This window comes from Urocampus carinirostris, chromosome 11, assembly GCF_059441175.1.
Source record: "Urocampus carinirostris isolate Australia breed hairy pipefish chromosome 11, RoL_Ucar_1.0, whole genome shotgun sequence".
In the NCBI taxonomy this organism is placed as follows: Eukaryota; Metazoa; Chordata; class Actinopteri; order Syngnathiformes; family Syngnathidae; genus Urocampus; species Urocampus carinirostris.
The window spans coordinates 40,455,334-40,470,273 of NC_142359.1; the positions used below are offsets into that span (position 1 = coordinate 40,455,334).

Consider the following 14,940-nt stretch of genomic DNA (forward strand, 5'->3'; position numbering starts at 1 on the left):
TGCGCCGTTCTTATTGCAAGATGACTCTTCATAGGACAATGCCATACAAAGTAACGCTGCCATTAATCAAGAGGGAAGAAGAAATGCAATGTCAAAGACAAGCTACCAGAGAGCAGTGTCTGCGTCATTATTTAGCATACATGCTATGAAACATGACAACAATTCAAGCGTTTACAAACACTTCACCCAAAATCCAAACCCAAGCACTTTTGAAAACACAACATTAAAATTCACGCATTTTCAAGGATTTCAAGCACCCTGAAAAAAAGCACAATTGACAGCCAGGTGTTGTAAAAGTTCTTACTTTTTAATAACAGAACAAAATAACCCATTGAAATTACAGGAGCACATGAGATGCATGGCACTTGTCACAAAAAAAGGAAGCACACTTGATTGGTATTCATGCCACATTGACACCGATACACACAAGAATACACCAAAAAGTAGTACATGATACCAGAAAGGGAACACTATCTACAAATTCGCTCTTTTTATTTTATTTATTCTTATTTAATTTTGTGGCTGCATATTTCATCGGCGTTTGATATGAGAAAAATTGAGATGCTGATCGAAATTCAAAATGAAACGTGAGTATTGCTCAAAAGTTTGCACAAAGCTCTAAAAAAATGACTCTTATGGGACTATTAGTCATCCCCTAAGTCTCATTATCCGGTTGAGAAATTGATTTCCATTAGCTTCCATTAGTTGCCATGGTAAAAAGCCTATTAGATGCTGATGCAAGCACTCGGGATTAATTTAAATGATTCTTAATGAAAAGCAAATGTGTCCTTTGCGTCATGTTGTATCGATTCCATGGAGCGAAAGCAGATTTCAACAGGCAAGATTATAAACAAAGGAAAAAAAAACAAGGACAAAAGAATGTACCGGTAGGGAAATTAAGACAAACCACATTTTGTATGTAATTATTTTTGTTTACGAGTATTGCAATAATTATTATTATTTTTAGTATATTTTAATTTTTTTAATATCTTTAGACTTACTTGTTCCGGGTGCATTCTTGATCTAAAAAATAAATAAAACAAACGTAAAAAAAAAATAAGATAGTTTTATAATTATAATGAATAAAAATGTAGTAGTATTTAGAAATAAACATATTTTGTTTTATCTTATTTCTGTCATCTAAATATTTTCATGTATTTGTATTTCTGTTATTCTTTTTAATCTACTTTTAAATACCTCTTATTTTACCTAATTTCTAGCCTTACTTGTTCCAGTTAAATACTGTTTTTTAAAAATAAAAATAAAATACAGTACAATTAAAATAATAATAATAAAGAAAAAAGAATCAGTTTCTTTATTCAGTGTAGTACGACAGTTAGGTAGGCACCAAAATAGAAATACTTTTATTGGAATTAAAATATTGTATAGGGTCTATAATGGATGCCCCCCTCCCCCCCAAAAAATAATACATGAATGGATGAATAAAGAACATTAGCCTAAATAAAATCCCATCAGTAAATACGTGAAAAAAACTGATGAGATATAACTAAATGAAGTCCCTTAAATAGAGAAATAAATCAGGGGAAATTCCTTAACTAAAACACTAAAATGAATAATTAATTAAAATGCCCTTAAATAAATAAATTAAATAAGTGAGTAAATTAACAAATCTTGAACCCCATTGGAAAAAAAAAGAAATTTCCTTGAATAAAATCCATCCTACTAGTAAATAAGGGAACGAACAAAAAAGGAAACCAGTTCAAATGAAATCAGATAAATACATAAATAAATAAAATTTCTGTAAATTATTAAAAAATGAATGAAAAAAATAAAAGAGTAAATAAGGAAAATTTCCTTAAATAAAATTAATTGAATAAAAATCCCACAAATTAGTAAAATTAGAAAATAGATATATGAATAAATAAATGAAATTGGCTTAAATAAAATTGCATGAACAAATACATAAAATGTCTTTAAAAAAATCAATTAACAAATAATAAAATATTCAATAAATAAATAAGGAGCATTTTCTTTAAGAAAACCTTTAAAGAAATGTCTTTAAAAATTACTAATAAATTAATAAATACAAAAATAAATACTGAAACAAAAAAAATACCTTAAATAAAATTTAAAATTAAATTAAATTGAATTTTCTTAAAATAAAATCTGACAAATTAGTTTAAAATAAATACATACATAAATACAGTGGTGCCTTGATTTAGAAGCAACGAGTCGGATAAGATTTGAGTGCACTGTACAAACTTACAGGCAGATGGCAGCAGCAGCCTTCTTTATAAGCTGGTCACCATCAATTCAAATTCTGGAAAAAAAAAAAAAATAAAATAAAATAAAAAAAAAAATATATATATATATATATATATATATATATATACATATACATATATACATATATATATATACACACACACACACACACACACACACACACACACACACACACACACACACACACACACACATACATATATACATATATATATATATATATATATACACATACACGTACATTTAAAAAAATAATGAAAGAAAACAAAGGAACAATAATGGCTTAAGGCACCACCATCATTGTTTTTAATGTAAATAAATAAGTAAATGAACACAATATTATTAAAAGAAATACAATTAATGAAAATAAAAACAAATTAAAAAATGAAAATTCATTATTCATTATACCCTTTTCCTCTTATTGAAAGTGTTGAGGCGTTCAAGGAACAGAACAGGTTGAAATGTATTTTGTCTAATTCTACAAGCAGAGCTTTGCCTTCCAGTGTCTGCCAAACTAAAGTCATTTCCTGCAGTACATACAGTACACAGCATAACTTGAGGTAGATCTATTCCGATTTTGTTTGTTTCATTTTACAACCGCCAAGATTAATTTAAAAAGCGAAATTTAATGTAATTTCCTTGACGAATATTTGCAAAAACTGCATAAAGTTTTCAAAAATCATGTCGCAGCCGTGATTGCCTGGCGCATCTTCGTGGTTTGGTTATGGCTTTTTCACATTGCTTTCTTTTGACGGAAAAAAAACGAAACAATGCTTTGAGGTGGTATCAACATGTTACATTAGTCCTTTGGAAACGGCACATGAATCGAGGAAAGAAAAGAAAATATTCCTGTCATTAGTTTTTTTCCCTGTGGCGGATATTACGACAAATTCCGTACATTTAACGACAAAACGCATCGGGACTTTTTCAAGCAAAAAGGGAGAGGCGGGGGTCGTTGAAAGACACACAATTAAATTTCCAGCATTATTTTTCTGGTTGTTTTTTAAGCACTAGGCTTCTTGGTAAACAAAGTAGCCTATGAACAGGGCTGGCGAGTAACAGAATACATGTGAGGGTGTTACGTAATCAGAATACAAAAAAAATGTAAATGTATTCCGTTACTGTTATAGAAGGGGGGTCAGTGCCTACCCACAGACACAATCTGCCCACCCAATTAAAACTGGATGTACTAGTGAGGGCAGTCTAAAAAAATGGAAATAAGAATTGAAATGCTAGGTGGAAAAGAAATAAAAGAACAAAAAAAAAAGACAGACAAAAAAGAGTAAATAAAAAAAAAAGGTTTTTTGGGTCCCTTTGTTCAGTATATTACTACAAATATTGTAACATTCTTCACAAAATAAACTAATATGTTTTTGAAGTATATATTATTCTACTAAATTATAATAACAATTATTTCTTCACTCTGCCGTTAATTAACTAATCACTTTTTTTGTTCTTTTTTTTTCATGGTTTGGCCAGGGGTGCAACTTATACTCTAGTGAGACTAATCTGTGACATTTTCAACACATTATTACCGGGTAAAAAATTCACATGTTGTTGTCACACTAAACCACGAAAGGGCTCTCCAGGCCTATGTAGATGATTTTCAAATTGCCGGTGTGGTCCCGTGCGCGGCACATATTATTCATTTTATGAGAGAGGCCGGGGGCCAATAAAAATGTGATCATGGGCTGCAACTGGCCACCACTTTGGACATTCCTGCCATCATTTTTCAAATATCAGATCTATTGTAAATTGTCATGTGCTCTACCAAAAAGTTTATTGCGCTGAAATAAACTGTCAAATTATTGTAGTGTGTTGTTTTGGGAAGGTAGCGACACAGTTCCTGCGGGCACACTCTCGCACCTATAGATATAAGTTAGTAGAGCCCATGCCTACCGCGAGTCATCTAATATATGTATATCTGTTCTCGGAACACTCGGCGCGTTTCTTTTGTCATCATGATGTGCTTCACCTTCGATGAATGTTCAAAAGATAAGGTGTTATTTCACCGAGGTAAATGTTTTTAACTTACCATTCTGTCACGATCATAAGGCGCACATGAAAGTCTACATTTTTCTATAAATTGTGCGGCGCTCCTTATTGTGCAGGGTGTGATGTAAAGCAGTGGACGTAAACCAGCCTGGTGGCCTCAAGGTTGGGCGCACGCCTCAGAGACTGGAAGGTCACAAGGTCAAGCCTTGACCAAGTCATACCAAAGTCTTACAACACTTTTGGGTGAAAACCAATGTTTTTCTAAGATCGTTTGCATTTACTTCTATGGGTCTCCTGTGACACTCAAGCATCTCTTGTTTGATTGCCATCATATCCCGCTTGCATGGAAAATGACGCGTGACGTCACATGCAATGCATTGTGAGCGGAAGTGCTCATGGATGCTAACATCATAGCGTACCTAGCAATTTCAAAGTTAATGTGCAACCAAAGGCAGAACAATTGTCCCTCTGAATAGTATTTAAAACCTAAACCTACTTTCCCTCCATTGAATGCTCTCTGTGTTTTTGTCCGCGATGATAATGGAAACCGAGCAGTTGCAAGAGGATTGAAGATTGATAAATTGAAGGTTCCGAAGTGGAGGAAGCTGAAAAACGAACTCCGACAAGTTTTTATCAGTGTGGTTTACTTTTTAATCAATACTTAATTAAACCACATCCAAACTAAGTTGTGCTCTCGTTGTATTTTTAAATATTCACACTTGTATGCTTGTCTGTGTTGTGCGAGTGCGCTCTCTGTAGTGTTAAATAAATAAATAGATCCAGCACGGAGACTGCCAATTTCACAGTGTGCCCTATAGTCGCAAAAATATGGTACTCAAAAGTAATTTTTATACAAGTTGCAAATGCTCTGTGTTTAGCAGTTCTAATACACTACCCAAAATAAAAACAAAGTCGTTTGGGCGATTGCTAGGAGCGGCATTTGACGCAAGGGGATATTTTCTTATTTTTATTTTAAATTGCCTTTCAAGATGACAAGTAGGTTTTTCAAGTTGGATTTTAACAAAAACGTTTCCTCCAAAAATAGAACCTATACTCTTGGGTGCGACTTATATATGTTTTTTCTTTCTTATTTATGAATTTGTTTGACTGGTTCGATGTATACGTTATATTGTTTTTGTGTTTGATTGGCATGTTTCATAATGGAGTAATCTAAAGTTAATCCAGTTACATGACTTCAATATTCTGGTATTTTGCATTACGTTACTGATTACATTTTTCAACAGGTAACTTGTAACTGTATCAGATTATATTCAAAACTAAACCCTCCCAACCCTGCCTATCAACATTAACATACTTATTGCAAAAAAGGGATTTTGTCATTGTTCACCACACTCACATCTACTCAGATTTGAAAAGCTTCATGCATGATAGGAACATAAAACCACAGATACAATTAGGGTTTTTTTTTTAACCGTTAAGGGGTGGCCTTAAAAAAAACACAAAAGAGCTTAAATTGGTGTGTAAAATAATTAGTTGGCACACTGTGGCATCTCTGTGCCAGGTAACTAAAAGGAAGTACGTAGCATGAGGAGCTCCAGTTGTGTTTTTGCATTCATTTTGAGGAAAAGAATGTACTAAAAGGGACAGAGTGTAATAGTTAGCACCTCAGAGGGTAAAAAAAAATATCATTTAAATAACAAATTAAATACTTGAACTATCATATCATGCATGTTTCAAATACTCCTAGGTTGAGCTATTTGCATTTAATATACACAACATCAGCCTCACCAACAGGCATAACTGAAATAACTGTCAAAAAGCTTGCTGCTACGGGGACCCAAAAAACAAAAGTTTCACAAAATGCTGGGCAAAAAAAAAGAATGGTTACTTGAGTCTCTGTAGTTTGTATTCTTCCTTGTGCTTTTAGCACTCATATTCAGTTACACGACACAATAGAGTGACATTCTCGTGGTTTAATAATACAGACTGTCCCTTTAACTTTTGGAGTGCCGTAAAATTGCCACCTTTTATGATTGAAATACAGTAGGTGGGGCAATTCTGTAGACATCTCTGCTGTGAAAATCAAGCTAGTGCAATTGTACTGATCAACTCTGACCACTAAATGGCAGTGAAATCTCTCTTTCTGAGATAATGCAGATAAAGGCGGAGTGGAGAAAACAGCATAATTTAAAACAATTGTATTGAAGATGAAACACATTGTTGTGGACAAGCAGACACAAACGGCACCAAAACAACAAAATGTGTGTGTGTATATATATACTGGACTGTCTCAGAAAATTAGAATATTGTGATAAAGTTCTTTATTTTCTGTAATGCAATTAAAAAAACAAAAATGTCATACATTCTGGATTCATTACACATCAACTGAACTATTTCAAGCCTTTTATTATTTGAATATTGCTGATTTTGGCTTACAGCTGAAAACAACTCAAAAATCCTATCTCAAAATATTAGAATACTTCCTCAGACCAAGTAAAATAAATAATTTTATAACAGCAAAACTAAATCAAACATTTGAAAATGTCCATTGATGCACTCAGTACTTGGTTGGGAATCCTTTTGCACGGATTACTGCATCAATCCGGCGTGGCATGGAGGCAATCAGCCTGTGGCATTGCTGAGGTGTTATTGATGCCCAGAATGCTTCGATAGCGGCCTTCAGCTCATTTGCATTTGTAGGTCTGGTGTCTTTCATCTTCTTCTTAACTATACCCCACAAATTCTCGATGGGGTTCAGGTCAGGGGAATTAGCAGGCCAATCAAGGACAGTGATGCCATGGTCAGTGCACCAGTTACTGGTGGTTTTGGCACTGTGGGCAGGTGCCAGATCATGCTGGAAAATGAAATACTCATCTCCATAGAGCTTTTCAGCAGATGGAAGCATGTAGTGCTCTAAAATCTCTTGGTAGACAGTTGCATTTACTCTGGACTTGATGAAACACAGTGGACCAACACCAGCAGCTGACATGGCTCCCCAAACCATTGCTGACTGTGGGAACTTCACACTTGATTTCAAGCAACTTGGATTTTGCTCTTCTCCAGCCTTTCTCCAGACTCTGGCGCCTTGACTTCCAAATGAAATGCAAAACTTGCTTTCGTCTGAAAAGAGGACTTTGGACCACTCTGCAACTGTCCAGTGCTTCTTCTCCATAGCCCAAGTCAGACGCTTCTTCCGTTGTCTTGAGTTCAGAAGTGGCTTGACCATGGGAATACAGCTATTGTAGCCCATTTCCCGGACACGTCTGTGAACTGTGGCTTTTGATACCTGGACTCCAGCTTCAGCCCACTGTCTTTGAAGCTCCCTCAAATTCTGGAAGCGGCTCTTCTTCACAATTTTGTTAAGGCTGCGGTCATCTCTCTTGGTTGTGCAGCGTTTCCGGCCACATTTTTCCCTTCCAACAGACTTTTTGTGGATATGCTTTGAAACTGCACTCTGTGAACAGCCTACTCTTTGAGAAATTTCTTTTTGTGTCTTACCCTCCTGATGGAGGGTATCAATGATGGTCCTCTGGACAGCAGTCAGATCAGCAGTGATTTAGTTTACTGAACCAAGCTGAGTGTTTTTAAGGCTCAGGAAACCCTCGCAAGGTGTTTCGAGTTAATCAGATGATTCAGGTGATTAGTTGAATAGCCTACTTGTATACTTTTTCATGATATTCTAATATTTCGAGATAGGATTTTTGAGTTTTCTTAAGCTGTAAGCCAAATTCAGCAATATTAAAATAATAAAAGGCTTGAAATAGTTCAGTTGATGTGTAATGAATCCAGAATGTATGACATTTTTGTTTTTCTAATTGCATTACAGAAAATAAAGAACTTTATCACAATATTCTAATTTTCTGAGACAGTCCAGTATATATATATATATATATATATATATATATATATATCCATCCATTATCTGCACCGCTTATCCTCAGTAGGGCCGCAGGGGTGCTGGAGCCCATCACAGCCATCTTCAAGCAATTGAGCAGGAGACACCCTGAACTGGTTGCGAGCCAGTCGCAGGGCACACAGAGACAGACAACTCACTCGCTCATTCACACCTAGGGACAATTTGAACTGGCCAATTAACCTGACATGCATGTTTTTGGAATGTGGAAGGAAACCGGAGTGCTTGGTGTAAACCAGCGCAAGCACGGGAGAACATGCAAACTCCACACAGTAAGATTCAATTATGAACTCAAAACTGTGCCGCGGACGCGCTAACCACTCAACTGCCGTGCTGCCTTATATATTATATATTATATATCTATATATATCTATATCTATATATATATATATATATATATATATATATATATATATGTAACGTTCCTAAGTTTGGGGTCACCAATACATTTAGTGTTTTCAATCGAAAATCACACTCTTTCATCAATCAAATGAGTTGCAAAATATATAGAAAATCACAATTGAAGTTGAGGGTAGAAAATCGTGAATTTTATTTGAAAAAAATATTGGGTCTTTCAAACTTTGCTTTCCTCAAAATATAAAATTTTGCAAGTGACAACACACACACACACACACACACACACACACACACACACACACACACACACACACACACACACACATATACTGTGCATCCGGAAAGTATTCACAGCGCTTCACTTTTTCCACATTTTGTTATGTTACAGCCTCATTCCAAATTGTATTAATTTAATCTCTTATCTCAAAATTCTAAACAAAATACTCCATTATGACAATGTGAAAAAGTTTTTTTTGTTTACTTTTTTGAATTTATTAAAAATAGAAAACTAAGAAATCACATTTACATAAGTATTCACAGCCTTTGCTTAATACTTAAGGCACCACCATCATTGTTTTTAATGTAAATAAATAAGTAAATGAACACAATATTATTAAAAGAAAGACGATTAATGAAAATAAAAACAAATTATTATTCATTATACCCTTTTCCTCTTATTGAAAGTGTTGAGGCGTTCAAGGAACAGAACAGGTTGAAATGTACCTTTGGCAGCAAATACAGCCTCAAGTCTTTTTGAATATGATCCCACAAGTTTAGCACACCTATCTTTAGGCGGTTTTGCCCATTCTTCTTTGCAATAAGTCTCAAGCTCAATCAGGTTGGATGGGAGACGTTTGTGCACAGCCATTTTCAGATCTCTCCAGAGATGTTCGATCGGATTCAAGTGTGGACTCTGGCTCGGCCACTCCAGGACATTCACGGAGTGGTTCTGAAGCCAATCTTTTGAGATCTTGGCTGTGCGCTTTGGGTCGTTGTCCTGCTGAAAAATGAACCTTCGCCCCAGCCTGAGGTCAAGAGCGCTCTGGAGCAGGTTTTCATCCAGGATATCTTTATATATTGCTGCATTCATTTTTCCTTCTATCCTGACTAGTCTGCCAGTTCCTGCTGCTGAAAAACATCCCCACAGCATGATGCTGCCACCACCATGCTTCACTGTAGGGATGGTATTGGCCTGGTGATGAGCGGTGCCTGGTTTCCTCCAAACATGGCGCCTGGCATTCACACTAAAGAGTTCAATCTTTGTCTCATCAGACCAGAGAATTTTGTTTCTCATGGTCTGAGAGTCATTCAGGTGCTTTTTGGCAAATTCCAGTCGGGCTTCCATGTTCCTTTTACTAAGGAGTGGCTTTCGTCTGGCCACTCTACCATACAGGCCTGATTGGTGGATTGCTACAGAGATGGTTGTCCTTCTGGAAGGCTCTCCTCTCTCCACATAGGAACGCTGGAGCTCTGACAGAGTGACCATCGGGTTCTAGGTCACCTCCCTGACTAAGGCCCTTCTTCCCCGATCGCTCAGTTTAGAAGGCCGGCCAGCTCTAGGAAGAGTCCTGGTGGTTCCAAATGTCTTCCATTTACAAATAATGGAGGCCACTGTGCTCATTGGGACCTTCAAAGCAGCAGAAATTTTTCTGTATCCTTCCCCAGATTTGTGCCTCAAGACAATCCTGTCTCGCAGGTCTACAGACAGTTCTTTTGACTTCATGCTTGGTGTTTGTGCTCTGACATGCACACTCAACTGTGGCACCTTATATAGACAGGTGTGTGCCTTTCCAAAATGTCCAATCAACTGAATTTACTGCAGGTGGACTTCAATTAAGCTGTAGAAAGATCTGAAGGATGATCAGTGGAAAAAAGAGGCACCTGAGCTCAATTTTGAACTTCATGGCAAAGGCTGTGAATACTTATGTAAATTTGGTTTCTTAGTTTTCTATTTTTAATAAATTCAAAAAAAGTTAAAAAAAAACTTTTTCACATTGTCATAATGGAGTATTTTGTGTAGAATTTTGAGATAAGAGATTAAATTAATACAATTTGGAATGAGGCTGTAACATAACAAAATGTGGAAAAAGTGAAGCGCTGTGAATACTTTCCGGATGCACTGTATATATATATATATATATATATATATATATATATATATATATATATATATATAATTTGGTGGCCTCTCACTTGGTGGCCTCTGACTTGATGAGCTCTGACCGCTGAACGCTTGCTATTGGTTCTTTTCAGTCACATCGAGTGTATACAGCTTATTCTGTCTTGTGTTGTCACTCGCCCGAAAATCAGTGTTGAGCTCGTTAACAATTTTCTGTAGGCCTTGAAAAGTCAGTTCGAATTCTTGGAAACCACTAACTCTAGCTAATTTTAGAAAACGGCTGGCACTCAAGGAGTTAATTTATGCCCTCTCTGTGTACTCTCCGACTGGCTGTCAACAGTTTTAGAGTGTCCTCTGCCCACTGCCCGAAGATGCCTGGGATGGGCTCCAGCACCCTCGCGACCCAAGTGAGGATAAGCGGCGCTGAAAATGAATGGAAGGATAGACTTAACTTGGACAATATTGGGAGGCCGGGTATGAATTAGTCTATCTATCAGTTATTTTGTATTAATACAATTTACTCAAAATACGAGCAATTCCAGCCATAAGCACGATCCAGGAACCAAATATTCTCTGATATAGAGGTATCACTGTTTGACAAAATCTTTGTTGAGATTTTTAGGATCTTTTATTTTTCAATTCCACTCATTGGTAATGATATGAAAATACTGACACTGATCCGTCACTTAGTTGGTATCTTCGTCGATTAATGTAATTCTTGGTCGAAGCACTCTTTTATTTTAGACATTCGGAGATTTTAGGCTCGCGGGCCACAGCTTATCATTTGACGGACCACATTTGGCCCATGGGTCATGAGTTTGACACAGTAAGATTAAAACATCATTTGAAAGGAATTTAGTTTGCACTGACATCAAGTATTTAGGGAAGACAGAAGGCAAAAAATGGCCTTTTTTTAGAAGCAAAGGTATGACGGAAGTGAAAAATGTACTTGAAGTTGTATGAGGGAGGAAGGAAGGAAGGAAGCCCTCAGTCAGAGAAGAGGCTGGCGAAGGACTGGCGGAGGCTGCGGATGGTCTCCGCTTTAGCCTCGTCATCGGTCTCGTTGCCTCGTAAAGTCTCTGAGAAGGTGTTGGTCAGCGACTGTGATTTGCTGTGCAGCAAACAGAAAAAATCAGCGACAGGGGGAAACCAACGGACGCCGATACAGTGTCTGTCAAAAGTATTGTTCCCCAAGAACTTTTTGACGGATTGCAATATTTCATGGTCACTGGTCTGCACTCATATAGCACTTTTCTAGTCACTGAAGACCTCCAAAATCGCTTTACAATGTGCTTCACACTTACCCATACCTGCCAACTTTTTAAAGTGAAAAAGGCTAGTAACTACGGTCAGGTCCAGGACATTGCCGGGAGGGGCCGGGGGTTGGGGGTGAGGGTGGGGTGGGGTGGTTTAATCAAAATAAAGTTCTTTAAAGCTCAATAATGTATTTAATATAACAATGTCATAGAAAACCCTCATAGTTTTCTTTATAATATTTGATACAATAAGAAACAAAACATTTAATTTTTTATCATTGAAGTAATATTATTCAGTGTTGGTTTTCAGTTCAATTTGGAAACTTTTTATTTGAGATATTCCAATATATTTGTGAGTGAATAATTATATAATAGAATAGAATAGAATATGCCTTTATTGTCATTGTTACAACATGGGATATGCTGTGACAACGAAATTGGACGACTCCAGTCCCACATTTACAGTGAGGATAAGGAAACAAAGAAACAAGGAACAAAGTACTAACTGACTTTGTTGTCCTCGGCGGGGGGGGTGGGTGGGGGGGTGGGGGTTGTGATGGTCAAACAGAGTTCCCGAATGTTTGATCTTACATGACACAGTCCAGCGTTTTTCCGAATTGCTCAGTCCAGCGTTTTCCGAATTGCTCAGTCCACAATTAGTAGATTTGGGAGTCCACAATTGAAAGGATTTGGGAGTACAGTCAATAAACATGCCCGATTAAAGTCGCCGTCGACGATAAAGCTCCGTTGCTGATGTTTAGCAGCGGGCAGGAGATATAGCGCTATGCTAACGTTAGCATCTGGTGAAACTGGTAGCGGTGGAAAGTATACAACAAACACAAAGACCACAGTTAACTCTCCCGGTACATAGCTAGAAACTCCATATCGAGTGAGCATTGTGTATCAATATAATTGATTTTGATCAGTTTCGATATGAAATAATAATAATTTTGAATAAATTGCATAATTAATTACTGGCGATGTATGCCGATGGAGATTTTTCGTCTTCCGGAGTTCCATTTAGCGGAGTGGATGACGTCACACGCTAAGCCGGGTTCGGAGAGGAGGTTAGCTCCGGTAGCTACCGGTTGCTCCAGGTAGCTACACGTTAGTGTCCGAGATGCTAGACATGAGCCACGTTTCCGTAAAACACAGCAAACTGCACTCCCAGTACGCTTTGATGTTTTTCACCAGCACAGCCAGTTTCTCGGTCTTATTTGGTAAAGAGTTCACATTTAACATGATTACGGACTGTACAGAAGACTTATAACGCCGCTAGCTGCTTAGCCTTAGCTCCGGCACTGCATCCACGATAGAGCATCCTCATCACGCCGGCGCGAGAATTCTTCAGGGCAAGGAGTTGATTCCTCGGATAAACGCATTTTTGTGCGTTAAACTCCATAACAATATGATAGAAAGTTATCCAAAGTGTACGGACGGCACCAAAGACTTATTAAAAAAAAAACGTAGTTTTTGTGACCCAACCGTAATACCGTAGTGGGTTCAAGAAAGCCGTACTCATTATGGCAAAACCGTAGTACTTGGCAGGTATGCTTACCCATTCACACACACTCAAACACAGATTGCGGCGTCAGCCATGCAAGGACACTACCCGCATATCGGAGGCATTATGGATTCAGTGTTTTGCCAAAGACACTTAGAGATTTAAGTCAGAGGAGCCGGGAATCAAACCTGCAACCTCTTTGGTCCCAAGACAACCGCTGTACCTACTACCGCCCAATCATGCTATGGAAATACTTCAAAAATCCTACTACAGAAATACTGCAAATTCTTATGGGAACACTGCTGATTTTTTGTGGACAGCATTATTTACATCTTTCCACAAATGCCTTTTAGCAGGGGTCGGGAACCTAACAAGCCATATATGGCCCTTTTCATGAGAAAATATGGCCCGGAGATAAAATAGAACTTGTGTAATTATTTCATATATTGTTACATGGAGAGACGATTGTTGCACAAGCGAAGCCGAGACATTACTGACGCACAAAGGGTTTGGTCCAGTATATTTGGGACACAATTTTAACTACAGTTTAGGAGTCAAGGTGTCACATCTCCAGACCCCGTTTTGGCTGTAAACCACAAAAAAAATCTATATATGAAAGCTTAACAATCTATGTTTATTGTTGAGACACCCAATGATGAAAAGCCACAGAAAAAAAAACAAAGTCTATACCCAAAAGCTCTAGCAAAGCACCAACAGCAATTGATTGGGTGAGCGGTAGGAATAGGCGGCGCTATACAAAGGGTCATCTGCACTAAAGGTAAATACACTTGTACCCTCAGGACCACCACCTTTTACCATGGTGATTCATTTCTATGCGGTGGGCAAGCTTCTTAGTCTGATTTGGAATGTTATCCCTTTTGAAGAAGAGGGGCAATGTTTATCTGCAGTCAAACGAAGGGACTGTTATTATGTCGAGGCACAACACTGGCAAGCTGGCAGGCCTCAACTATTCCAGGATTTGCAGCCAACATTTTTACAAGGTAGGTTTGAAGTATTTCTGAGCAATTTTGTATTTAGTAGGTACCAGTCACGTCAAAAACACTCGATATAATAAGTCACTAGTTAAGTTAGTGACTTGCTGTTGATATTTCTTACTGTGTAATATAGCTGTTCTTAGTGTGATTATCTATAGATTCAAAACAGTAAACCTCCGAATATCACATGTGTTAAACTGTTCTGGGCTCTACCATAAAGCTTATTTCGCTGAAATGAACTGCTAAATTATCAACGTATAAATGAGAGTCGAACATTTAGAAGAGAAAACTCTAACGTAAATACGCTAAAGTAAATATTTTCAACATTCTGAAAAGCGATTTTATGCAAGTTGCAAATGCCACATGCTTAAATTTTCTATTACATGACCCAAACATTTAGATATGAAGTTGTTTTAATAACGTTTGAGTGGGGGGCATTTCATGCCATGCATTTGTCTGCAAAATGAAGCACAGTAACGCAGTGACAATAATGATTTTTTATAAGCTCTTACATCAGCACCGGTGTATGGGGATATTCTATTTACAATATAGTGGTCTGAAGTCAGGCAGACTGGACGATTTATTAAGATCTG

At 37.2% G+C, this 14,940-nt stretch overlaps 1 protein-coding gene across 2 annotated transcripts in view; it reads right to left on the minus strand.

Annotated features, from left to right (window-relative positions):
* Positions 1 to 286: 286 nt before the first annotated feature.
* The window catches only part of syn3 (synapsin III), a 208,297-nt gene continuing 193,643 nt past the window's right edge, over positions 287 to 14,940 (minus strand). Inside the window, exons 14-15 of one of the 2 annotated variants that reach the window (XM_088348463.1) lie at positions 11,542 to 11,703; positions 287 to 2,281 (exon numbers count right to left, since the gene is read on the minus strand). In XM_088348463.1, coding sequence (XP_088204589.1) covers positions 11,580 to 11,703 — 124 coding nt within the window. In that variant the 3' untranslated portion in view covers positions 287 to 2,281; positions 11,542 to 11,579. The remainder of the gene's footprint in view (positions 2,282 to 11,541; positions 11,704 to 14,940) is intronic. The other variant, XM_088348464.1, reaches the window with a different exon arrangement.